General features: G+C 49.1%; 2 protein-coding genes across 5 annotated transcripts in view; one reads left to right on the top strand and one right to left on the bottom strand.

Moving 5' to 3' along the window:
- The window catches only part of MRPL52 (mitochondrial ribosomal protein L52), a 179,880-nt gene extending 155,184 nt beyond the window's left edge, over window positions 1-24,696 (top strand). Inside the window, exons 1-5 of one of the 3 annotated variants that reach the window (XM_083707222.1) lie at window positions 19,993-20,138; window positions 21,390-21,474; window positions 21,614-21,681; window positions 22,374-22,438; window positions 24,525-24,696. In XM_083707222.1, the coding sequence (XP_083563348.1) occupies window positions 20,021-20,138; window positions 21,390-21,474; window positions 21,614-21,681; window positions 22,374-22,438; window positions 24,525-24,671 (483 nt within the window). In that variant the 5' untranslated portion in view covers window positions 19,993-20,020 and the 3' untranslated portion in view covers window positions 24,672-24,696. Of the gene's footprint in view, window positions 1-19,992; window positions 20,139-20,267; window positions 20,299-21,388; window positions 21,475-21,613; window positions 21,682-22,373; window positions 22,439-24,524 lie in introns of those variants that run through there. The other 2 variants (XM_083707223.1, XM_083707224.1) reach the window with 2 other exon arrangements.
- On the bottom strand, window positions 1,091-19,489 carry SLC7A7 (solute carrier family 7 member 7). 2 transcript variants are annotated; one of them, XM_083706818.1, is made up of 10 exons: window positions 17,977-19,489; window positions 16,216-16,749; window positions 10,224-10,349; window positions 9,582-9,726; window positions 8,293-8,416; window positions 7,861-7,964; window positions 5,928-6,024; window positions 4,094-4,243; window positions 2,748-2,931; window positions 1,091-1,474 (listed from the first exon to the last, which is right to left on the bottom strand). In XM_083706818.1, the coding sequence occupies exons 2-10, from the start codon at window positions 16,745-16,747 to the stop codon at window positions 1,392-1,394; spliced, it is 1,545 nt and encodes a 514-aa protein (XP_083562944.1). In that variant the 5' UTR covers window positions 16,748-16,749; window positions 17,977-19,489; the 3' UTR covers window positions 1,091-1,391. The 2 variants fall into 2 exon arrangements, with proteins under 2 accessions (XP_083562944.1, XP_083562945.1); XM_083706819.1 differs by having other exon boundaries at window positions 17,603-17,986.

The following is a 24,696-nucleotide window of genomic DNA, read 5'->3' as shown; positions in this document are numbered from 1 at the left end:
TTCTCTTGTAGTCCTGGCATGCCAGTTCCCTGCCCTCGCTTTCAGAGGAAATAAAGCAAACCTTCACTCTTCCAAAACCAACTTAGGCCACGAGCCTTGGCTGATGATAATATAAAGAGCCCTGCGTTGTGAAAGATTCCTGCGTGGCAGGGGCTTGGACCAGATCAGGCAGAGGCAGCCTTGGCCCACCCAATGTTTTGGGACTACAATACCCATCATCCCTGACCGGGACTAGTGTCCTGTTGTCTATGGATCATGGGAGTTGTAGTCCCAAAACATCTGGCTGGCCGAGATTGCCTATGCCTGGACTGGATGAGCCTTGTGGTCCCTTCCAACTCTATGATTTTTGAGGTTCAGAAAAGAGCAACCAAAATCATCAAGGAGAAGGAGCACTTGGTTTACAGAAAAGGTGAGTGAGAGGTGACCGAGAAAAGGTTCTCTCTCCCTCTCTCATATAACACTAAACTCTCGTGGAAACCCAGTGGAGCGGAATGTCAGAAGGTTCAGGGACAGGTAAAGTTCTCCTTCACACAGTAGATAGTTAAACTATGGAACTCACTGCCACAGGAGGCAGAGATGGTTTTTAAAAGTGTATTAGGCGAGGATAAGGCCATCTGTGGCTGCTTGCTGCCTCCGCAGTTGGGGGCAGGGCTGCTTCTGAATGCCAGTTGCTGGACAGAAGAAGAGAGAGCGCTCTTGCCCTCAGGTCCCAAAGCCACATGGTTGGATGCTGCATTTGATAGGCCGTGGGCCTGATCCACCAGGCTCGTCTTCTGTACATTCTGCATATACTTACATTCCAGTGGACTCTAGGAGGAATAGGTTTGGCAGGCTGTGGAAAAGGGATCACTGAGAAGGAAACGAAAGCAAGGAGGGGAGGGACTCGAGAAAGGAGGCGGCGAAACCTAAGCGTGGAGAGGAAGGGGCAGAGCTCGGAGCTAGGGCATGCGGGAGGTCGCAAGTTCAGTCCCCAGGGAGAGAATTCTGCCAAGCCACTGCCAGTGGCTTGACTGTTTAAGGTGTGTCTTAAGATTGCCATGAGGCTCATTTGACAGCAGGCCCAAGAATTCGGAGATTGCAGGCGTGAAAGTAAGAATAAACGTCCACAGGCAAACCTGTGGCACTCTGAGGGTTTATTGGGACTTAGCTGCTGAGGGCGAAAGGACACACAGACACTCCCACGTTTCACAGACGAGAACAAAAATAGGCGAGTGAGTCTCTCAGGACAGTTCCTGCAACAGCCGTCCCGGCAAAGTCCCCAAGGACTTCCTTGTGAATGGGTCTGGCCAAGTAGCAAACAATAAATTAGAGGTCACCAAAGAGTCTTGTTACAGAAGGAGCAGGCGAGGGGGAGAAGCCGGCCTCCCCACTGCCCCTGGGCAGCGTCCGCATCACTGATCCTTCGCTTCTGTGTCGGGATCCATCTCCGTCAGGACACACAAGGATACGAGCTGGATGAGTCGTGTCATGGAGGCTGCGGAGGGAGGAAAGGGACACATCAGGTCGAGGCCAGAGAGAGCCAGGGAGCATTTGTGGGGTGGCTATGCTTTCTCCGCGGTCGGAGGCATAAATGCTTCAAAATACCAGTTGCTGGAAAACACAGGAGGGGGAAAAAGGGCTCTTGCACTCAGATCCTGCTTGTGGGCTTCTCATTTGGGCATCTGGTTGGCCCCATCCTGAGAACAGGATTCTGGATTATAGGGGCCATTGGCCTGATCCTGCAGGTTCTACGTCCGTGAGTGATGCAACAGCTTCTCCAGTTTGCAGATGGGCCCTAGAAAGGTTGGCAGTCCAAGCCTCAAGCAGCAGGTGGTTTTGAGGGTTATTGTTAGAAGAAGAAGAAGAATAAGCCCCCCCTCCAACTCTGCCTATGCATTACAGTCTAATTATGCAACGTGGCTCCTGCATTTTTAATATAGTCGTACCTTGGTTGTCAAACGCCTTGGTACTCAGATGTTTTGGCTCCTGAACACCATAAACCCAGATGTGAGTGTTCCGGTTTGCAAATGTTTTTTGAAATCTCCTGCAGCCAAAAAATGGTTTTCTAACCATTCTGGGAATCAGACTCCCAGAACAGATTAAGTTCGACAACCAAGGTACCACTGTAAATATTTCAGGGAGAACCAGCCCAGTTTAAGATGACTGTCGTGTCCCCTCTTACTCATCTCCAGAACTAAATGCACCAGACTCCCTTCGACATTTCCTCATAGGGACTTTGGCGGGTTTGGGTATGTTTGCCTAGAGAAGACAGCTGATTTAAGAGACGACACAGTAGCTCTCTTCAAACACTTGAAAGGGCTGTTGGAGAAACGGAGCACATTTGTTTGCTTTAATTGACATTGTGGGGGAAAGTACAGTCATACCTCGAGTTGAATACGCTTCAGGCTGAGCGCTTTCGGGTTGTGCTCCGCGCGACCCGGAAGTAACAGAGCGCATTACTTTCAGGTTTTGCCACTCGCGCATGCACAGTTGGTCAAAATGACATCACACGCATGCGCAGAAGTGGCAAATAACGTCCCGCACACATGCAGATGCGCAGTTGTGGGTTGCGTTCACTTCAGGATGCGAACGGGGCTCCGGAACGGATCCCGTTCGCATCCTGAGGTACCACTGTACAAAGCTCCCTCCGATATCGGGACCCAATGCTAATTTCTGTTCTGCGGTTTAAGCGTAGTTCTAGCAGTGGGGCAGGGAGAGCTAAGAAGCCACCGGTGAAATGGAGGAGGGTGTTTCCCCCTCTGACTCACCCACGGCCCGGCGCAAGAAGTGCGGCCTCCTCTGCTCAGGCACCCTCACCACCAGGTAGTAGACAGGCAGTCCGGAAGCTGCTATGGCAATGCCAATGGCAGAGTTTATGGGGTCGCTGTAGAGGGGGACGGCTACCAGGAAGACAGTGCAGAGGCAGAAGATGATGGGGAAGACGATGCTGAGCTGGTGGGGAAAGAAAAAGGGGCGTCAAGCAGGAACTTGGCATCTCAAACCACCTCCCAGCCTTCACCTCAGGCTCTCCTCCGAAGAACTGAGGGGGAACAAGCTCAGTTCAACGGATACAGGAGTCTCTTTTCAATAAGCAGCTAGATGGGTGAGATCATAAGGAAGGCATGAAGGGGGCAGCCATGAACTTTCTTCGCCTCCAGCTGACTAGTCCTCGGGGTATACTGCACCTGAACGTGGAAGCTCTGCTTAGCTACCAGCACAGAAACCACTCTGGGAATGCAACAATCCCCTTTCCAGAGCCATCTCAAGCTAATGGCCATTGCCACGCACGCTTTCAGAGTGGCTGGGGCAACCCAGTCTGATGGGCAGATTACAAATAATAAAATTATTACTACAGTGGTACCTCAGATTACATACGCTTCAGGTTACATACTCCGCTAACCCAGAAATAGTGCTTCAGGTTAAGAATTTTGCTTCAGGTTGAGAACAGAAATCGTGCTCCAGCGGCGCAGCAGCAGTGGGAGGCCCCATTAGCTAAAGTGGTGCTTCAGGTTAAGAACAGTTTCAGGTTAAGTACAGACCTCCGGAACGAATTAAGTACTTAACCCGAGGTACCACTGTATTATACAGAGCAAGAGAAATGACTTTTCATCAGCTTTTCTCAGCCTTACACTACTACCCTTTTTCCTGGAGTCTGGGGCCATTGATTTCCAGCACAGAGCTCACTGTTCTGCCTATTAAAGTCATTCTGGCCCACCCTCTCCTGGCAGGAATCTCAGCCATGGCGACTACCTGCCCACAGCCATGACGCGTTGCAAAGGATGCTGGGGCAGGGGCAGAATGCATATGCTCTGCGAGAGAGGCAGCTCAGTTTTAGGAAGGCAGCCCAAAGAACTGCTGGCTGATTTCTTGTGGACCGCTTCCCGCTGGCTGGGACCGTTGCAAAGGATACCGGACGAGGTGGACTTTGGTCTAATGCAGCAAAGCACTTTGCACCATTCACAGGAAAGGGTGTGTGATCAGCACTGCAGAACGCCTAAATGAGCATTCGAGGGGCAGCATGCATCGTGCCTTGTGAATTTAAGCACAAAACAGCAGGCTGTGGGATCCTTTTTTTCTTTTTAAAGACGAGTTTTGAGGGTTTCCCCTGCCCTACCTTGAGGGGACGTTCCCTCGACGGCTCCTTCCAGCGTAGGTAGAGCTGCCCCGCGATCGACAGGCCCACAAAAAACCAGTAGCTAAAGCTGTAGTAATTGATGAGCTTGAAGATGTCCTCTACGCAGAGGTAGACCAGGGCCATGGCTCCCTGTGATGATGGGGGGGGGGGGAATAGATGGTAAGTGGGATAAGTTCTTCTAGGAAGTTGGTGTGTGGTGTCCAAACTTTTTTCAAAGAGGGCCAAATTTGATGAAGTGAAGGGCCATGGGGGCCGACCAAAGTTGTTCACCTTTTCTTAGGATTGAAGATGTTGAGGTGTTTTTTTAGGATTTTACCCCAAGAAATAAACTGCCACAGGGGCTGGATTTAACCAACTGGTGGGCCGGATTAAGCCCTCGGAATAGACTTTGGACATGCCTGGTTAGAGCATCAGACCAGGACGTGGGAGACCAGACTTCAAATCCTGACTCGAACATGAAGCTCCTTGGGTGACCTTGGGCTGGTCCCTGCCTCTCTCAGCCTAGCCTACCTCTCAGGGCTGTTGTGGGGATTGAACAAGGAGGGGAAGAACCATGTTGAGCTCCTTGGAGAAAAAGGTGGGGTGTAGAAATGCAATGAACAACACAGCGTCCACCGTCTAACCAAACACATGGACACTTCTCTCCCTGAAGACTGTGACTCCGTGAACTCGGCCCTTCCAAAAAGGACCACCCACATTCTCCCCACAAGATCTCCCAGGAGTGCAGGTTTGTGCTATTCTGGGTGCTGACTCATGGCGCCTGATCCCCCGTCTTCCTTCCTGGAGCTGAGGGCAGCTGTCTTGGTGGTTTCTAGGACAGTCTCACATCCAAGACCCAGCCCTGTTTGCCTCACAGATGGAGCAATATCTAGGCTGCTGTGGTCTGCTCTGCACGAACTCAGAGCAGGGCTTTTGGTGTGGCTGCCCCTATTCCGTGGAAGAGCATTCCTGTCGAGATAAGACGGGTGCCCACAGCCTGCAGTTTCGGGAAATTTCTTCACTTAAGCTTTCCCAGCAGGAAGAATAGATCACTGCCATGGGACGTCTGGTTTATATTGTTTTACATTTGCCTTTCAGTTGTTTTAACAATTTTTTATTGTATCTTGCACATCGCCTTGGAAGGGAGTTATTACAGTGGAACCTCAGTTTTTGAACGTAATCCATTCCGGATGTCCGTCCGACTTCCAAAACGTTCGAAAACCAAGGATCAAAGGGCTGGCTGCAAAGTCAATAGAAAAAAATGAAAAACACGCCTCAGATGCCTTTTGACTTCCGAGGCGCGTTCGAAAACAGAAGCATTCACTTCCGGGTTTTTGGTGTTCGGCCCTCAAAGGGTTGCCCAGAAGGCAATGTGGCCCTCAGGATGAAAAAGGTTCTTTTTCTACCCCTGCTGCAGATACTGTGGGATGGGATTCTGAATAAATAGGCATACGGTTCCTCTCTGTCTCTCTCTGTGTCTCTCTCTCTCTCTCTCTCTCTCTCTCTCTCTCTCTCTCTCTCTGTGTGTGTGTGTGTTCATTCACAGGGGTTTTTTAATTGAAATGCAGCAGTCCAATAAATGAGCTTGCATTCCAAAATATTTGATCAGTAACAAATTCAGTTTTCCCCATCCCATCTAAGCCGATTAAGAGATCAGGGCGGCAGTCTTTAGCCAGTGAAACTGGGGAGGTCTGTCGTCTCCAGCTGCACAAGGCTGCCAGGAGCTACAAAAAGCCCTTTTTTGCTTTTTGCTTTTTGTTTTGTTGGAAGACTGGCTTCCCTTCCTCCCCTGCCATGCAGACGAGGGTGTTCTCCCCGGCTACCCAGGACTTACGTTAAAAAGCAGTGCTGGCACAGGCGTGAACCGCTCGACGTGGATCATGCAGATGGCATCAGGTAAATGCCCCTCGCGGGAACCAACGAAAAACAACCTGGCGCAAGAGCGAGGGAGCGTAAGGAAGCTGCTGGCTGAGGCAGAGCAGAATTGTCCTAGCTGGTGACCAAGACCCACAGAGGGGCAGGGCAAGGGGTCAGGCTGGCCCTCCCCCCAGGGGACTGGCACAGTTCCCAGAATCCACTGTGTCAATTCAAAAGAACAAGAGAACGGACACTCCATTCAGACAAGGGAACCGGCCTTTCCCAAAGCACTTCCACAGCCCAGACTCCTGCAGTCCCTCTTCCTCTGCTTAACTTTACTGGTGGGGTTTTCTCTGAGAAACATATATTTGGCACTCAGCGAGGTTTGCCATACCCGCAGGGTGGCACAACGCCTCCTCCAGTGAAGTAAAATTAGGGCAGATTCAGATCCATTTTGCCACCAACAGTGGGTGGAGAACAGCCGTCATAGGCTAGCATCCACACTGACAGCCTTACCCCTAGGATCCCAGGTGAGTTTCTGAGGGTCAATCCAGGCATTTATTTTTTCTCATACGTGAGAAGCTTTACCACATGGGGGAAGACTTCCGTGCAAGACAGAATTTTGCACAAAAGTGGAAAGTTACCTAGTTTCTAAACTAGGCCTCTCTGGCATGCTGACCTTTCCCCCCTCCCAAATGTGGTTGACGGTTCCTCTGGTGAAAATGAGTAGGTGTTAATCCATTCATGGAACAGCTCCAAAAATTACATTTTGAATGACTCCCAGGGCTGGGAGTGCACTGGCGTGGGCCAATCTGAACATTTTCCATGGTTTATTTCTGAAGATCATGGGCACAAGTAAAAGTTGGCATAATTTGATATAGAAGGAGATCTCCGTTATGAACTTTCTTGACCCTGGTACAACTCCTTATCACGAACATGTCATCTAAGGCTTCCTGACCTTCTTAATACTTTAGGTAAAGGCTAGCACAGTAATCTGGTGTTACCAGCAAAATTTAATTTACACCTCCTGTAAAAAGAGATAAACTCGGAACTCAGGAAACAAACAAGATAACCAGTTTTGTAATTTCTAACTAGGATTATGTTCTTTCAAGTCCCAATTATGCAGAGTAAACAAAATAGGGAAATAGGCAGGAAACTGTAGGGAGAGACAACAGGATAGGAATGTAGATGATCTAACAAATCACTCGTCCCCTCAATCCTGTCCCCTCAATGTTGAGAATGCATTGGCTCAAAACAGCACTTACACCCTAAGATTTTCAATGGTTAGTGAGATATTAAAAGCACCAACATCAGCCCCTTTTGACTCTACACGGTCAAGGACCAGCCTGACACTAGGAGTCACGATAGGACAGGTATACATTTTCCCTCACCATGGGTAGGCAAACTAAGGCCCAGGGGCCAAATCCGGCCCCATCGCCTTCTAAATCCGGCCTGCGGACGGTCCGGAATCAGCGTGTTTTTACATGAGTAGAATGTGTCCTCTTATTTAAAATGCATCTCTAGGTTATTTGTGGGGCCTGCCTGGTGTTTTTACTTGAGTAGAATGTGTGCTTTTATTTAAAATGCATCTCTTGGTTATTTGTGGGGCATAGGAATTTGTTCATTTTTTTTCCCTTCAAAATATAGTCCAGCCCCCCACCAGGTCTGAGGGACAGTGGACCGGCTCCCTGCTGAAAAAGTTTGCTAACCCCTGTAATAAACCAACCTTTCTTTATTTTTCTTGCACGAGAACTTCTCGTGGGCAAACACATATTCGTAGCAAACACACATGTGAACTCTAGCGGAAGGTCCAAAACCTCTCAGAAGTGTGCGTAGGAATGCACACAAGTGGCAGGCAGGCATGTGGGTTCAGACACACATCTTTGAAACAGGAGATGCATGCAGGTTACCTGGAAGCAGCTAAAATGGAAGCGTTCAGGCCCCCAAAGCAGGACAGGGCGACAGCAAGAGGGATCGTCCAGTTCATAACTCCAAATACTTGATCGGCAAAGGTCTGGAAGGAAGAGAACATGAGAAGAAAATGAGCTGGTGGATGCCTTGCGGGGGGTTTCTAGTATAAACTTCATTCCCAACTCAACAAGAGACTACTTGCGCCTGTACTCCAAGAGGCTGAGGCGGGAAGAATGCAACTCATTGCGAATCATTGCAACAAAATTGTTCATGAATTGCCCCTCCGTTACTTCACACTGTACTAATGTCCCTTTGAAGTTGTTCTTTTGAGTAAATGATCAACGCTAATGGCCCTCCGTGGACCAGCCAACTGGATTCCAAAGTGACCTGTCATTCCGGGGCGGGAGGAAGAGGGAACGGGATCTACTCACCACAGCCACAGCGTCACTTGTTAATATCTCCGTCTTGCTCAGCACTGTGTAGTACGCCACGTTGGTCATGATGTAGATCACTGTGACGATGGGCATTGAGATGCCTATGGAAAGGGGAAGGTTCCTGAGGAATGGCAGTGAGGAAAAACAATGTTAACTCCCTTCCACCGCCCACTTCGTACTTCCCTTGACACTATTCCTGCAACCCGGTCATGCCCAGGGCTAGCAGAATACACTGAAGCCCACATTACAACCCAGAGGCCCTAGAAAGCTGCTTCGCAAAGCCCAGTTCCCAGAATCCCCTGCTCCCCAAGGCACAGCTCCCAGAATCCCCTGCTCCCCAAGACCCAGCTCCCAGAATCCCCTGCTCCCTAAGTAGCCTAAGAAACTCTGTGTCACCCTTGGCTTCCTTTATTTTCATTTGCCTGCTGTACTAAAGAATATTGAGAAAATTGTTACCAGGCGGCGGAGCAGGGTGTTAAATGAAAAAATGCTCCAGCTAAGCAGAAAATACAGTGCTTGACTCTGCAGACTCGCTTTGCTGTGATGAAAATTGCAAGACTGCCACCTCCTCCCTCTTAAGCCAAGCTATTATTTGATTCAATCAAATCAACATTTCTGCCGAGATCCCTTTAAACAATTCTTTAGCCGAAAGTGGATTTTTAGATTACAGCTTGCTCTGCAAAACCCAATACATTTTATGCTAGGCTTCACACAGCGTCCCCCTTCACTGCCAAGCCCACAGCAGGACCCAGGAAGCAAGATGAGCGTCTCCGGACTGTGATGCAATGCCCAGCTGTGGCAACTAGATGGCAGAACTCCTCCACAAGAGCCCATCCCAAACAAAGCCCGTTAAAATGAGGAAAGGAAATTCAGCTACTTATAGAATGGATGGGATCACTGGGGTTCTGCCACCACAACTCCATCACACACACCCATATTTTCTTTTCTCATTTTTTGAGACTGTATGATGTGCTTTCAAGTACGCAAGAGGGAGAACTCTCGCTCAGCTGTTTTAAAAACAACTCTCCAGGCAAAGTATGGAGAAGCCCCTTCTCCATTTCTCTGCAGCAGAAAGCAGGGAGGGAGGGAGGTACTTAAGGCTAGTCAGTTTCAATTCCTTTGGAAGCAGAGCACAGATTTTAAGGAGGGAACAATGTTGCTTGGCCCTAGGGATGTCACAGGCGCTGTCCAATAGGTCCCTGCAGCCTCATTCCACACAAAATGCCAAAACACATCGGTCTCGCTAGCTGAGGATGAAAGCCACGCTTTTCTCTGCAAATGCTGACCTTTCAGGGTTCTTGATCTCCTCAGTGACAAAATTGAGGGTGTCCCATCCGGAGTAGGAGAAGAGGGCAGAATACAGGGCAAGCGCAATGTCCCCCGTGTGCCAGGAGGATCCTTCGAAAGGGTCGGCAAAGTTCTGCGAATGTCCTACATGGAAAGATAACCACATCCGGGTCAATCGGTCAACTTCTAGTTGCTATGAAAAAACATCCTGCCTGAGGAAAATTGGAAGAGGTGCAAAAGACCCATCTGTGGTGCTGACACACTGTTCCCTCGCGCAAGCCATCGCTAGACGTGTACAGCTGTCAAGTGAAAATTGTTCAGGTGCAAACGGAAACCCACAAAGCCACAAGATGAGGGAAAGTGGGCTGTGAGTCTGTCTGGGTTTGGGGTTGGGGTTCAAGTCTCGCCTCAGACGTGGGTTCAGTGAGTTGCCTGGAGTGGGCCACTAACTCTCAGCTTTCCCACTGCGGAACGGGCACAGAGGCCTACACCGAAAGGCTGTGAGGTCGAAACACAGTAAAGGTCAAGAAGGCGCCAATGCTTCTATGCCTATGGGCATCAAAAGTCCACGTCTGTCCGTTCTAAACCTTAATTCGGAGGGAGGGCGAGAGGGGGGAGACCAGGGGTAGAGATGGGAGTACCTTGCCCAATGCGGACCACGCCGGCGATGATCACGGCAATGAGAGCCAACACCTTGGCGTAGGTGGACAGATCCTGCACCCGCGTGCCCCATTTCACATAGGCGCAGTTGACAAAAGTGAGGAGGCCTGGAAGAGAAAAGAAGCCAGAAGTCATCCCATGGCAAGGGGCCCTTGGACTACACCAGCCCCCTCCACCCTAGACCATCCACATACACAGCAAAGTCCCATTAAATCCTTCCCTTCTCCAATTTCAAATGTATATCCAATACGGAAATATAAATGCATGCCTAAGCGGCTGATTCCTAAAAGGGAAAAAGAGAAAGAAAGAGAGAGAGAAATCGACGCAGCTGCTCAGTAATTTTTCTGCTGGACTCCATTTTATTTTCTCAGTGCAGAGGCGGGAAAACATTGGGGGGGGGCAGCCCAAAGGCCACATTTCCCTGTAGAGAACCTCCTGGGGGCCACCTCCCAGTCGTGGATGGGGCCAGTGGCAAAAGTGGGTGGAGCAACAGATGCAACTCTTCTAAAGTATGAATCAGAGTTTTTCACACACACCTCTCTCTACCCAGGCAAACATCGCAGATCAAGGCCAAGATCCAGCCAGGCAAAAGCCCTCAAGGATAAGAGAGAGCAGGGCTGCTGAGGGACGTGGTTTGGGAAGAGTTCTGAGAACTGGACAGAGAGGCCTGGAGGGTCAGACTTCGCCTGGAGGGACTGAGGTCCTCGGTTGCTCCAAACGAGAAGCAAATAAAATACAAAAGTCTAGTGCCGTTGGACCAAACCTTCCAATGCATTCTCAGGCAAAAGGGGTGGCTGCACCCTTGGAGTGACCTGGTGAAGGAGGGGACTCCCTGCTCCCTTAACTGCCCCACTTTTGTGGGTCTCTTGGGCGTGAGTTGCTACGCCCAGTGGCGTAGCGTGGGGGGTGCAGGGGGGGCCGGCCGCACCGGGCGCAACATCTGGGGGTTAGGGTTAGGGGGCACAAATCCACGGGTTAGGGGGCACAAATTACTTGCCTTGCCCCGGGTGCTGACAACCCACGCTACGCCACTGCAGAAGCCTCTCTGCAAGGGTGTGTGTTGTCTGTCTTGTGATGCACAAGGGAGTGGCTGGCATGTGTGCTCCTGGAGTAATTGCAAGGAGGCAATGCAGCCCCGGGTCCAAAGGTTAGCCATCTCTAGTCTAGGACCAGGCACAAAGGAGGACAGACACACACACCCCACCCCACTATGACCCTCCGATCTCCATTTCCCATTGTCATGGGATGATGCTCTCACATGCACCCCTTCTCCTAGATGTGAGAGAGAGTGTGCATTCATGAGATATCACTGGGGGACAAAATCTGAATCCTGACTCTTGGCGATTTTAAAGGGTGGAGAGGTGTTTCCCTGGACCCTGCTACTTGCTTGGCTTCTGCTTATTCCCGTGGAAAATGAATGCAGCTGCTGAGCTCAATCCAATCCTCATAGCCCTGGCCTTCCAGTCCTACTTCCTTCCTGGGTTGTGATGCAAGACCGAGCGAAAAAGAGAGAGAACGTAAGCGTTGGGAAATGGCTTGTCAGCAAACGAGTCTAGCAAGGATGCTAGATGGGACAGCCTTGGCCCAAAAGGAATGCATTGCCCCAGCTAAAAGGCAACCTTCATTCCCCTTGTTTCCTGCATGTGTGAGGTCTGATAGATACATGGCGCCCAAGAGTTGGAGCAAAAGATGGAAAGGGGATGGGGGTGGGACACTATCACCTTTTCCTAGTCCTGAGGAGGAGTGGGGTCTGCCGAGGTCCCAGGTTCCATCCCTGATGGCATTTCCAGGCAGAACCGAGAGAATGCGCCTTTGCCCTGTGATACGAGGTCTTAGATATATGGTAATGTTCATAAGTGTACCAACCAAGCACCTACCGGTACATAGCTCAGCACAGGAAGACCGACCTGAAACCATTTTTGATTCCCAAACTGTCCCAAACAGCCCTAATGTTTTCTCTGCAAGGTCAAAGGAAAATGGGGAAAACTCCCCATTGTCTTTTCCTTTGCAAATCCTGTCTTAAGGGTATGTCTGTGTTTGAATAGGGTGTGAGCCTGTGACATGGCCCAGGAACTAAGTATTTATCATTACAAAAGACTGGCCAGGCTCCCCAGACAATCCAGTCTAGTAAGCAGGGTATCCAATCAAGTAACCTGCCAGACAGGAGATAAACAACGACAGGAGACATTCAAATTTGCCTTTTCTGTGATGTAGGTATGATGTATCTGGGGGTTGGTTTTGTGCTACACCCCTTCTGTGATGTATGTATGAAGTTTCTGGGGGTGGTCTTGATCTACATGGTGGCAATTTCAAAATATCTATATAAGGCCTTGCGCACCATTGTTCTGGGTTCCTCCTCCAGGAGGGGGTACCCTGTTGCAAAAGATCAATAAAGATCAAGATTACTAGCTGCTTTGCTTCTCAATATTCTCTGGTTGGCCTCTGTTATTTTCTCCTACCAATAGGGAACCTACGTAAGGACTCTATATGGGCTCTTGGATACCCCATAAGGGGAAAAGGGCAGATTTTGTTTACAACAGCCCGAAACCTCGCAAAGTCACTGGCCGTCAGTGTTTGCAATGAGTCAGGCAGATCGCAACAGCCTGATTTGGTATAAGGCAGCTCCTGGTCTGTTTATGTCTGAAGGCAGGTGTTTCGGCTGCAGGGACGGACCTTTTCCACCTTCCCTTCTAGCTTCTAGACACAGACATGCACCCACCATGAATCCTTGAGGCGGATGCAAAGCAGGGCTGGTGGTTCTGCAGGCTGAGAAGCTTGGGGGACCCCCTCAGCATCCTAGCCCCTCATAAAAAAGGTAACATTCACAAAACCAAACAACATGGGCAAATATAACAAGGATTGTGGCTAATGCACAGACGGTCATCCAGAGTTTGAATTAAGAGGGAGGGAGATGGGACTTCCTCGAGAGGAGGTGGAGAAGTTGGTTGTTTATCCCTTTCCGGCTCCTGACGCTCTGATCACCTTTATCTTTATGTTTATTCCAGGAACAAGTTGTTATGACTCAAGGGGCTGTGTGGGACTCAGCTTTCTACCAGACGCCCAAACCCGGCAGGAGGGTGATGTGAGACATGGGGCAGGGGGGCTCAGAGAAGGTTCCCCCCACACACTTTGTACCTTTTCCCCTTGGCTCCAGGGTGTGGATGGAGCTTTCCTATTGGCAGGAGTGGGGGGAACTGGGGACACCTTGCAAACAACGGCTCTGCTTCTTTATAAACAAGGCCATAAATTCCTCTCTCTTATCAGGCGGGTGACATGCTCTGAACAGAGAAAACCACACATACCGTGAGCTGCACTCACTTGCACATGGCTCCAGCAATTCCCCAAGCATGAAGCAGCCCAGTTTCCCCAGTTCAGGGGAGGGGGTGGGACCAAGGCCATCTCAAATCCACCTTTTCTGTCCCAGCCTAGTTTCCAAATAATCTCATCTGAGGATAGATGTGACCTAGCCTAAAATGGAAGCATTGTGTGTGAACAAGCCCCTTGGGCTCCACACATCTGGGGGAGAAGGGGACAGAACTACCCTTCCTAATATTCTTCCAACCCATTAAGAAAAGGAAGTCTAATGGTTCGCCCCACTTCCACCTAGAAATACACTTGCAGGAGTGCTGGCTGCTACTTCTTGCAGCTGGCTGCCTGACAGCAAGGGTGCCACAGAGCATGAACAGAGGGCACTTTCCTCATCAAAGAGAGGCAGCTTTCCTCTTGAAAACAGACTTGAGCCTCAGCATTAGGAGCCTGGCCTTAAGGATGGCATTCTGGACAAGCCAGTAGGAATCTCACACCAGGAGACAATCATACATCACATCCACACAGTACATTTAATGATTATGTTTTACCCACCCACACAAAGGATCCTGGGAAATGTAGTTTGCAATGGGCACCAGGAACTGCAGCTCTGTGAGGGGTAAACTGCAGTTCCCAGGATTCCATGATGTGGATGTGAGCTCCCAGCACATCTAGGGCACGGCAGCTAGCTGTTAAGAAGAGGGCATCCTTGAGCAAGGACCGCATTCTCGAGAGATCTCAGTATAAAAACTCAGGACACTGCCTTAAGAAAGGTTCTCTTTCTATCTCTGATTTTCAGCTTCAACATCATTAACTACAAACCCCTAAATTTGAGATACCCTCCATACCTTCTGTAGGGTTTTGCAGTCGTTTTGTAAGGTTGTGTCGGGCAAATCCCACGTTTTGCAGGGCTCCCCAAACTGAGTAACTGGTACATCAAACCAGGGTTCGTAGTTAACACACAGAAATGTGACGTTGTCCCGATTCATAACATAACCTGTGCCAATGTTTCATGGTCGTTTTGTTGGGTTTTGTAGTGCGAACCCCATGGTTTTGTAGCGTGAACCCCATGGTTTGTAGTGCCCCCCTGAAACTAAGTAATTGATACTCAAATCAGGGGTATCCCCCATAAACTCCAACATTGTCCCATTCACTTGCCCTATAAGAGGTTTGGGGGGGATCCCAAATTTAGGGGTTTGTGGTTAATGAATCTTTCAGCTTCTACGTCTGTGAAATGGGGATTACTACACTGGCCTAACTTACAGACCTGTTGCTACGGAGTTAGCGTTTGTAAAGCACTGAGCACCTGGGCAGCAGTGGGGGGTGGCACATAATCCTCTGTTCTAACCTTCTCCCGGCACCCTTTGCTCGAAGACACACTGGGCTTGTGGGGTGCTCTCGGCTAGCTTCCCATCACCGCCGGCATTCATGCCTGACCTCGTGCCTCCCTCAGCCGTCACATTCCTGTGTGTTGCAACAGGAGCGGTTTCGGGGAGCCTGACAATGCATTTCTCGCCAGCTGGATCTGGACAACAGCTGCCGACTCAGCACACTGCCCGTCTCCCAGCTGAAGTCACTCGTTTCCTGAGAGAGACCCAGAATTACCCGCAGGGTTAGGAGGAACGGAGAGGCGAGAGGCCCCGGAGGAGAGGCTCGTGCCAGGTTTAGACACCACTGATGGATCACCGGACCATGAGTCAGAAAGGCTTGATGTGAAAGCGGTGTCACTCTGAGCATGTGCAGAGTGTCCCTCCCCACCGATCAAATACACCCGTCTTGCTCAGTCCAAGGCAACAGGTGGCAAAACCCAGTCCCAAACAGCCTCAAGCAGGCACGGACTTGCCCAGATGCAAACAGTTTAGCTTTTTAACCAACTCATCTTCCACAAAAGAGGGAAGCAGAGACTCAGGACCCCCTTCATTCTCCCTGGAGACCACCCTAGAGCTCCAGCGGGGGAGAATGAGGCTGGGTGGGCTTCAGGGTCCCTTCTAACTCTACACTTCTGTGATTCTATCTCTCCATCTTGGAGGTGCAAGGTTAACATCTAACAAACAGGCAGCTGATAAAGGGCTGTGGAGCCCTGGCGAGGCGGTAATTATACTTTTCTCTTTTATGTCTAACTAGAGGAGTGAGATGTATTGTGGGCAAGGGGAGCTAGAAGCTGGGCCTTATCTGAGATAACAGCCATATCTATTGCTTATACACAGTAACCCCTCCCCCCCAAAAAAAATTCTGCTCCCCTGCCCCGCCGCCCAGAGAGGGGAGTGGTACTCCCATAGCTAAAGGCATGTTGTGGGTGTCAGAATTCCTGGGTCCATCCCACGCCCAGTTCCAGAAGCTCAAGGTGGAGCTTTGGCAAAGCACAAAGTCTGAAGCTTCCCTTATGCCGAAGATTCAAAACCATTGCCAAGGAAGGAAAGAGTTTCCCAGAACTGGGAAGGAAAGGTCGCAGCAGAGAAAGATATAGGAACAATGGGAGATTAGATAAGGGGGGGAAAGGGCTACTTTTCAGCCCACCTGAGGCTGAATCAGCTCAGGCACTGCCAGGGCTTTTTTACTTTTCTTTTCAAACAACAACTAATGCCCCCCCTCCCAACAAACTTCACACAGCCCCGCTGGGTTCCCCCAAATACTCTCCCCACAGTTCCCGCTGGCAGTCTCACTCACAGATGCAGACGGCAGCCAAGAGTCGGCCTGCCAGGTAAGGAGCCTCACAGGACGGGAACACGGGTTGCACCAGGTAGTTGGCGAACGTGATGGCAATGACGGCCTGGCTGGTGGGCTCAATGATGAGGAGAGAAGTCCACAGGCGGATGAAGGCCGGCAGCTGCCCAAAGGCCTCCAAGATGTAGGCGTAGCTAGCCCCCGATTTTTTGATGGTGGTGCCCAGTTCTGCATAGCACAGGGCCCCAAAGACAGAGAACAGCCCTCCCACAGCCCAGACCACAAGGGAGAGGCCGTACGAGTCACTGTACATCAGCACGCCCTTGGGCGAGACAAAGATGCCCGAGCCGATCATGTTGCCCACGATCAAGCAGACCCCGTTGAGCAGGGAGATTTCCTTCTTCAGCTTCATGGAGTCGTCGGGAGACGTGCCGGAGGAGTCCTCGAGGGGCTGGCGGGAGGAGGTCCCGTTGGGTACTGAGTTGGCCGGCAGCTCATCCTGAGGAGTCGCCTCATAGCGGGTGGTCTTGGCCATAGCTTGGCAAGAAGAGGAACAGTTCTGTTATTATTATTATTAATAATAATAATAATAATAATAATAATCACCTGCCCTGCAACCATAAGGTCTCCCAGGGCAGGTTGCCTCATTGAAACGTAACATTAAAAACCATTTGAGACAATTTACAATCATATAGATAAAAATATACGCCTCAAGTGTCAAAAGCCAGGGTAAGGAGGGGTGTCTTCAACCTCCAGCTATATAATGAAGGTGCCAGACCCACGTCTGTGGGGAGGAAGACCCACGCCTTAGGGGTTCACCAGAGATCATGTCCTCTCCTGGCCTGCCACTCCACCTACACCCCAGCCTCAGAGGGGGAAGGAACTACCAAGACGACCCCTTCTGCCAATCTTAGCATCTAAGAGGGTCTGTCGAGATGTAAGCAATCTTTCAGGTGTTTTGGGACCTGAGGCATTTGAGCTCTAGTGCAGCTTGTACTTGTGCACCTGGCACATTTTGAAACCAAGAAGATGGGTTTGTCTCTTGCCCATTAAAGGCAGCGGTTCCCAAATTCCTTGACAACTTGAAGAACACACTCCCGTTTCTGCTGTACTCATGGCACATTTTGCTAATATAAAGCAGTAGCTCTAGGAGATACAACACCCAGAAAGATGGCGTTCTCTTCCAGGAGGCGCAGGTTGCGACAGGGCATTGGGAGAAAAGAGGTTGGGGGCGTAAGGTGGCATGCACAGGCAGGTAGGAAACCGGACAAGGGTGCCTCTACTTTCCCAGGGGGCGGGGAGCATGCTATCCCAGGAGACAAACAAGTGCTAGAAGCAGGCAGATGTCCCTCTGCCTCCCAAATACTGGGACCCAGGGCTTGGTTCTTACCTCTTTATTTGCCTGGAGAACTGCAAAGAATGGGCACTAGAACCTTGATCCTCATTTCTGGAAGGCGAGTCCAGCAAGCGAGTTTGGGGCACTGAGGTTACCTAGGCACTATCTCTTAAATCTGAACAGCCCGAACAGGTAATGGTTGGGTAATCTTAAGAGGTTGGGAGCTAGTCACTGTAGATTTCCTCTTCTGCCCAGGGAGAGGTGTCTGGGGGGTGGAGAATGCAGGGGGCTGGGAACCAGGAAAAGAGAGGGTGGGTTTCAGCATTGAGAGAGCAGTTCTGGGGCTGGATTCCCACCCAATATTATTAGGGGACAGAAAGGAGTATATAGATGGGGATGATGGGAAAGAGAAACTGACAGATACTCACAGTCCACAGCGCTGTTCCTCCTGCTCTGTCGCCTTATCCCCACACCAGCTTAAGAATAAAGAGGCAGAAGCTGCCAGAACAGCACTTTTAACATGAGGAACTAACCAGGGTTGCCGGGGGCGGGGTGAGGGGGGTAAAGGAGGGTGAGCCATTGACCGAGTCCAAGGTCCGTCTGGTGCCAGGTGGGGGCAGGAGGAGTGCTATGGGAGATAAGAAGACTGGCAGTGCCTCTGGGGCACCCCATGGCTGAGCCATCCAAGAATTGGCTTCCTGCAGGAACATCTTGTGCGTGTGCACCCTCGCAAACGGCGCTATCAGTTTCCTGCAGCAGCCCCCTCATGCATCCTGTGAGACGTCAAGCCTCTCAAGTCACACAGAGCACCTCTTCAGAGACAAAGAGACCTGTGGGAATCGGCAGCTTGCTAGACCTACCGGGGCAAATGGTTCAAAATGAAAAGGTTATCAGCCCTAAAGGAAACCAAGCCTGTCAGATTGGTTCAAGTGGAAATTCTCGCCACCATTCTTGCATTGCAGGGGGTTGGACTAGATGACCCTCAAGGGTCCCTTCCAACTATACAGTTCTGTGATCCATAAACTTAACCTTCGCTTCTGATAGTAGTAGTTGGGAGTTGGAGCAGGGGAGTTGTTGTTTTCACAACTTGACAAGTGAATGGCAAGTGGGAATCCCAAACTTCAAATGTTATCTTTTCCCAGACTGTATAAATCACACGCGATGGCAACTTTCCAAGCCACACCGAACTCTTCTTCAGACAGAAAAAGTCCTGTGCGACTCTTGACAATTGCTACACAACACACACCCTGCATCCTGGCTACTTGCAAGTCGTTTTCTGGATAAAATGAGCCACACATTATTCCACGATTGCAAATCATATAATGGCTTTGAATCAGGCAGCAACCCTATGCACACCTACCTGGGAATAAGCTTAATCAAATTCAATGGGACACAAACAGGATCACACTGCAAGAGCGCAATCCTTTGTACACTTCCCTGGGAGCAAGCCCCGTTCAGTAAAGAGCGTAGGACTGAGGACCTAGCAAGTATACACAGGATCACGCTGTAAGAGAATTAGGACAAGAGCAGCAGGAGAGGGGTTCACCCAGTTAAATTAACACCCCGACCCCACCCCTGTGGCTAAATTTAGGGCTGCCATCTTTTTCACTGGCTGTGCTCCTGCGCCTTTTATTTCAGTTGCATCACAGGCAGAAGCACGCATTGATTTGGCTTCACTGAAATGCAAGGGGGTTTGGGCTCCAGTTATCATGCATGAGGAGTCCACTTGCATGAACCATACATGCACGCCTGTTCAATATATATCAGATCACAATTTATAAATGTGCACTTTATAAATCTATAATTTAATAGATCTATGTTATACACGTGCTTAAAGACCAAGTTCCTTCAAGGGGGTGGGGGCTTAATCCACCCAACCTCCAGGAACCCAGGAGTCCGAGGTTGCCAGCAAAGGCCACCGCACTGCGACTCCTCTTCCTGTTTATGCCGTTTCCAAGGGCGACGGCTTCCTTAGCAACCAAAGGCCAAGATGGCGACGGAAAAGCCTTGCCCATTTCAAAGATGGCCAAAGAGCCCCTTTCCGCCCTTAAGAAAAATGGCAGTCAGGGCACACCAGAAATAAATAAACAAACAAACAAGCACGCCGCCTTTCCTGAGGCTATGGGTTGTGTTAGAGACAGAGGTCAAAACAAAAAAATTCCTTCCAGTAGCACCTTAAAGACCAACTAAGTCAGTTCTTGGTATGAGCTTTCGTGTGCATGCACACTTCTTCAGATACACCAAGGCTCTGGAGCGGGGCCTGTGGGAATATGCAGCTATATCCGACTGGGTTTACGGAGTCTTCGGGCGTTTTCTACTCTTTCCTACAGTTTTTTCTTTGAATTCTGAAACGATCCGTACAAGATGGCGCCCTCCTAGCCCTTTTTTTTTTTTTAACGTCTCGCAAGGCTTCCGGATGAGGCGACCTTTGCGGCTGACGAATTATCCCAAAATGGCGGCGCTCATTTAAAAATGGCGACTCCCAGTGGAGGTGTGTGTTTTTTCCGTACAACTTCCGCGAACGGAAGCGCATGGTCCCTTTCTCCGATGTTTAGTGTCAAAATGGCAGCTTGCGTGGCTCGGAAGCTGGGTACGGAAATCTTACCGGTGGGAGAGCTAGGGAAGGGAGCGGGACTATGGATTTTGCATGGCTGTCCAGAAGAAGGATGCTCTCTGTTTTTCTGGGAGTCAGTCCCACCGAACCCGATGGGGAGTCCTTACTGAGTATACATGCATGGGAGGATTGCGGGGTAAAATAGAGGAGTTGTCCCCTAAGTGCCCTTCTTTTCTTACTATCATCGCAGGTTGCTGTTCCAGAATTATACACATGTCAAATTCTGGATGGTGAAACATGCACAGTTGCCCCTTTAGCAATTTTTGAAAAAGGGGGGGGGCACGACTTTTATGGCTTTTAAATGGCTATATATATATATATATATATATATATATATATGGCCTTTGCTTAGTTTCTTTTAGCTTGGGCGTTGCGATGAAAATATAATATAACTTTTGACATTATAAGCGCGACCTGTTGCCAGAGCCCATAATGGTTATAACTGATTTATGTTCCGGCTTTGGCTACAGCATTGTGCTGTTGTGCCTATGAAATACCCATTGCTAGAACTTGCAAGTGAGGAGATGGCTCGAATCCTGCTTGCAGATTTCCCACAGGCATCTAGTCAGCCACTGTGAGAACAGGATGCTGGGCTGGCTAGATGGCCCGTTGGCCTAATTCTGTAGCCTTCCCTTAGTTCCTATAAGTATGGAGAGGAAGAAGCGATTTGACCTTCCAGACTTCCAACTGCCATCAGCCTGGGCCATCACAGCCCGATGGGAAATGTAGTCGAAAACTGCTGGAGGGCACAGGTTTGGTGAATGCTGAACTATAGGTTTCCCCCAACTCCTGCCATAATGTGGGGGGGGGGGCTAATCCAGATGAGTACCTGCGTTCCTCTACTACACAGCATGTCATCCTTGCAAAGTTCTCGGGTCAGGTTTTGCCTCTGCCCATGAACTTGGTGGTAGCCTTGGGGCAGTGGAGCATGTGCAATAGTAATAGTAATAATAATAATAATAATAATAATAATAATAATAATAATATGATACAATACGATAATCTTTACTGTCATTGTCCCATACAGAACAACGAAATTGAAACTAATACTATACTACTAATAATATAGACCTGCCTAACAGGGTTATTGTAACAATTGCCAGACGAATGCTTAGAAAGCTTTGTGTTCCCTAAAGTATATTTATCTATATGCAGTGGTTTCAAGAGTACAAGGCACCGCAATTCTAACTGAATCCTGAATTTCTCTTTCCCCTTCTAACCCTGCAGGACCTCGGCTGGCAAAAATTGCTTCGATGTCTCGGACCTTCCATTGCAGTAGTGTGGATCAGTCTGGTGGGGCCTGGAGAGTGAAGTGAGTGCCAGAGATAGAGGGGGACATCTTCAGAGCTAGAGAGGGATCCTTCATCTTACTTACTCTACTATTATTATTATTATTAATACTTTTCTGGCAGCACTGCAAATGACTTTGCCCTCTGTATACTTCCTTCCAGGCACGGTTTCCCTATAAACCCTTCACATTATGGACCCTTAACAGACCTTCCTGACTGGTCATTTGCTGGTAAGAAAAATGGGTGTTTATATTATTTGTTTCACTGTATTTAGGCTGCAGACTTGCAAAATAAAAATAACGTTGCCTTTACATGATATTGGACCATTGATCCAACTAGATCAGTATCTCCTCTTCCACCCCAACTCACAGCTCGGTTAATCTGGAAGAGAACCAGTGTACTTTGCTAAGCGCACTAACTTTTAGTGTTAAAATTTGGCCCATAATCGCCATTCCTCCCTCCACCTCTTTCCCCCTTTTCTTCCTAATGTAACACTAATGTCTCACAGCAAATGAAACTGATCTGTAGAAAACGCAGCTTTAAAAAGAGACATTGCACGTACTTTTGTAAACTAAGAAATCTTTAATTATTATTTTTTTAATGGCCCATAATACTTGTTACTATCAGCCATAATCTGAGGGCACAATAAAAGGGTGTGACTGTAGCATCCTTTGCCAAGCAGGCACCTTCCAGAGGTTGTTGGACTACAACTCCTATCAGCCCCTTGCTGGGAGTGATGGGAGTTTGGACTACAACTCTGGAGCGCACCAGCCTGGGAAGGCTGGAAGAGAGCATGCATCTGTGTTGAAATAACCTTAACAACCTGGCGTGAGGTGCTGTTGAGGTTACTTTCTTGTAGTTTTGAGCATACAGGGAAGGAGCAAGTATCTTGTATCCTTTTTTTGTTTTTTCTCTACCCCAGATGGGCGGCCAGCCCCACCGATGAAAAATCATCTCCATCGGAAGGAAAGGAATGAAAACTTGGCTGTAAGTGGGAGCCAGAGCGCCTAAGAGCCTTAGGAATCCTGGTTTGGGGGGAATTTTGGAATTCCGTTAAGGAAGAGTGTGGGGCTTCCCGGATTGGCAGAACGTTGGAAAACCTCATAGGTGTAATAACAGATGGAAATGAGCCAATCTGGAGCTATTACTACTCTGTTGCCCTATAGGAAAAGGATCCAGTGGTTCTGAGGCAGGGAGTTTTTTCTCTAGAGCTTTGTTTGTTTGTTTGTTTGTTTGTTTGTTTGTTTGTTTGTTTGTTTGTTTGTTTTACATACCCCACCCATCTGGCTGGGTTTCCCCAGCCACTCTGGGTGGCTTCCAACAGAATATTAAAATACAATAGTCTGTTAAACCTTAAAAGCTTCCCTAAACAGGGCTGCCTTCAGATGTCTTCTAAAAGTCTGGTAGTTGTTTTTCTCTTTGACATCTGGTGGGAGTGCGTTCTAGAGGGCGGGTGCCACTACCAAGAAGGCCCTCTGCCTTGTTCCCTGTAACTTGGCTTCTCGCAGCGAGGAAACCGTCAGAAGGCCCTTGGCGCTGGACCTCAGGCAGAACGATGGGGGTGGAGACGCTCCTTCAGGTATACTGGACCGAGGCCATTCAGGGCTTTAAAGATCAGCACCAACACTTGGAATTGTGCTCAGAAACGTACTGGGAGCCGGTGTAGGTCTTTCAAGACTGGTGTTATGTGGTCTCAGCGGCCACTTCCAGTCACCAGTCTAGCTGCCGCATTCTGGATTATTTGTAGTTTCCGGGTCACCTTCAAAGGTAGCCCCACATAGAGCGCATTGCAGTAGTCCAAGCGAGAGACAACTAGAGCATGCACCACTCTGGAGAGACAGTCCGCAGGCAGATAAGGTCTCATCCTGCGTACCAGATGGAGCTGATAAACAGCTGCCCTGGACACAGAATTGACCTGCACCTCCATGGACAGCTGTGAGTCCAAAATGACTCCCAGGCTGAGCACCTGGTCCTTCAGGGGCACAGTTACCCTATTCAGGACCAGAGAGTCCTCCACACCTGCCCGCCTCCTGTCCCCCCAAAATAGTACTTCTGTCTTGTCAGGATTCAACCTCAATCTAAATAGCAGACTCAGTCCTGGACCCCATGAATTAAGTCTGCGTATGCTCAGAGGCAGGTTGCCTATGAACATATGCAGAGTGCCCACTGCTGAGCAACTTCAGCCAGCTCTTTCACCTCTTGAAACTGGGATAAGGATGGAAGGGAAGCATGAGCCTTGGTGGGTTTCCATTAAAGCTATGAACATAAATCAGTTTGAATCCCATCGCTATCCCACGAACATTTGGAATTTTAGCTTTGTGCCTTCCGGAATCCTGCTGAACAGTTCTCAAGATTTCTTGAGATAGGACACTGCAGTTTGAAACCCGTTTTAAAATTCACAGCGTAACGTAATGTACCCTCAGCAACAGATTATGTACTTATTTTATTTATTTACTTGATCCAGCATATGAATCACTTCCCCCCTAAAACACCTTGAAGTGATTTCACAGTTTAAAAAAGCATCAGCGCTAAAAGCAATTCCATATGTAAAAGCGATTTTTAAGATTCCATATGTTAAAAAGTGTTTCCATGTATACAAACGAAACGCTGTTTAAAAGCAATTTCATGTGTAGAAACCGTTCCAGATCCAATATGAATAGAGACTGCGATAAAGAGAATCACTTAAAACACTTGTTGAAAAGGGCCCCAAATGCACCCAAGCAGAGCTAAGTTCTCACAGGGAACTCTGGGAATGATAGTTCTCTGAGGGAAATAGTGGTTTCCTCACAACACTCAGAACCCTTTAAAAAAAAATTTATTTCCTAAAATTTATATACTGCTTGATTGTGTGTGTGTGTGTGTGTGTGTGTGTGTGTGTGTGTGTGTGTGTGTGTTATTTTAAAAAAAACTATGGTTCCCAGGAATCAGGCAGAAGCTGTGGCAGTTTAAAGTAGTATGATACTGCTTTGAACGTCTAATGCAGATGGGGCCAATAGAGACGGCGCCTGTCCAATGGCCGCTGAGAATTTCCTCAGGCGCTGAGCTCACTCTGCTCTTCACCTTGTCTCCTCAGCGTCGGGTAGCCATGATCTCCGCAGAAATGGATCACGGGATGGAGAAGTGGAAAGCTAAGCAGAATGAACGAAAGCAACAGGCAGAGGAAAAGCGACGCAACAGACTTCAGCCTAAAGGAAGCTCCCAAGAGCAAGACCCCAAATAAATACTCCCCCCCCCTCCAATTTGGC

This window comes from Podarcis gaigeae (assembly GCF_964106915.1).
Source record: "Podarcis gaigeae genome assembly, chromosome: 13".
Classification (NCBI taxonomy): Eukaryota; Metazoa; Chordata; class Lepidosauria; order Squamata; family Lacertidae; genus Podarcis; species Podarcis gaigeae.
The sequence above is the reverse complement of the archived record's forward strand: the minus strand, read 5'-3'. Positions and strand labels throughout refer to the sequence as shown.

Coding starts and splice junctions, on each gene's coding strand:
- SLC7A7 (XM_083706818.1), bottom strand. CDS start 16,747: ATGGCCAAGACCACCCGCTATGAGGCGACTCCTCAGGATGAGCTGCCG. Junction 9,727..10,223: donor CGTGGTCCGCATTGGGCAAG/GTACTCCCATCT, acceptor CTTTCCATGTAG/GACATTCGCAGAACTTTGCC. Junction 8,417..9,581: donor GAGATCAAGAACCCTGAAAG/GTCAGCATTTGC, acceptor GCCATTCCTCAG/GAACCTTCCCCTTTCCATAG.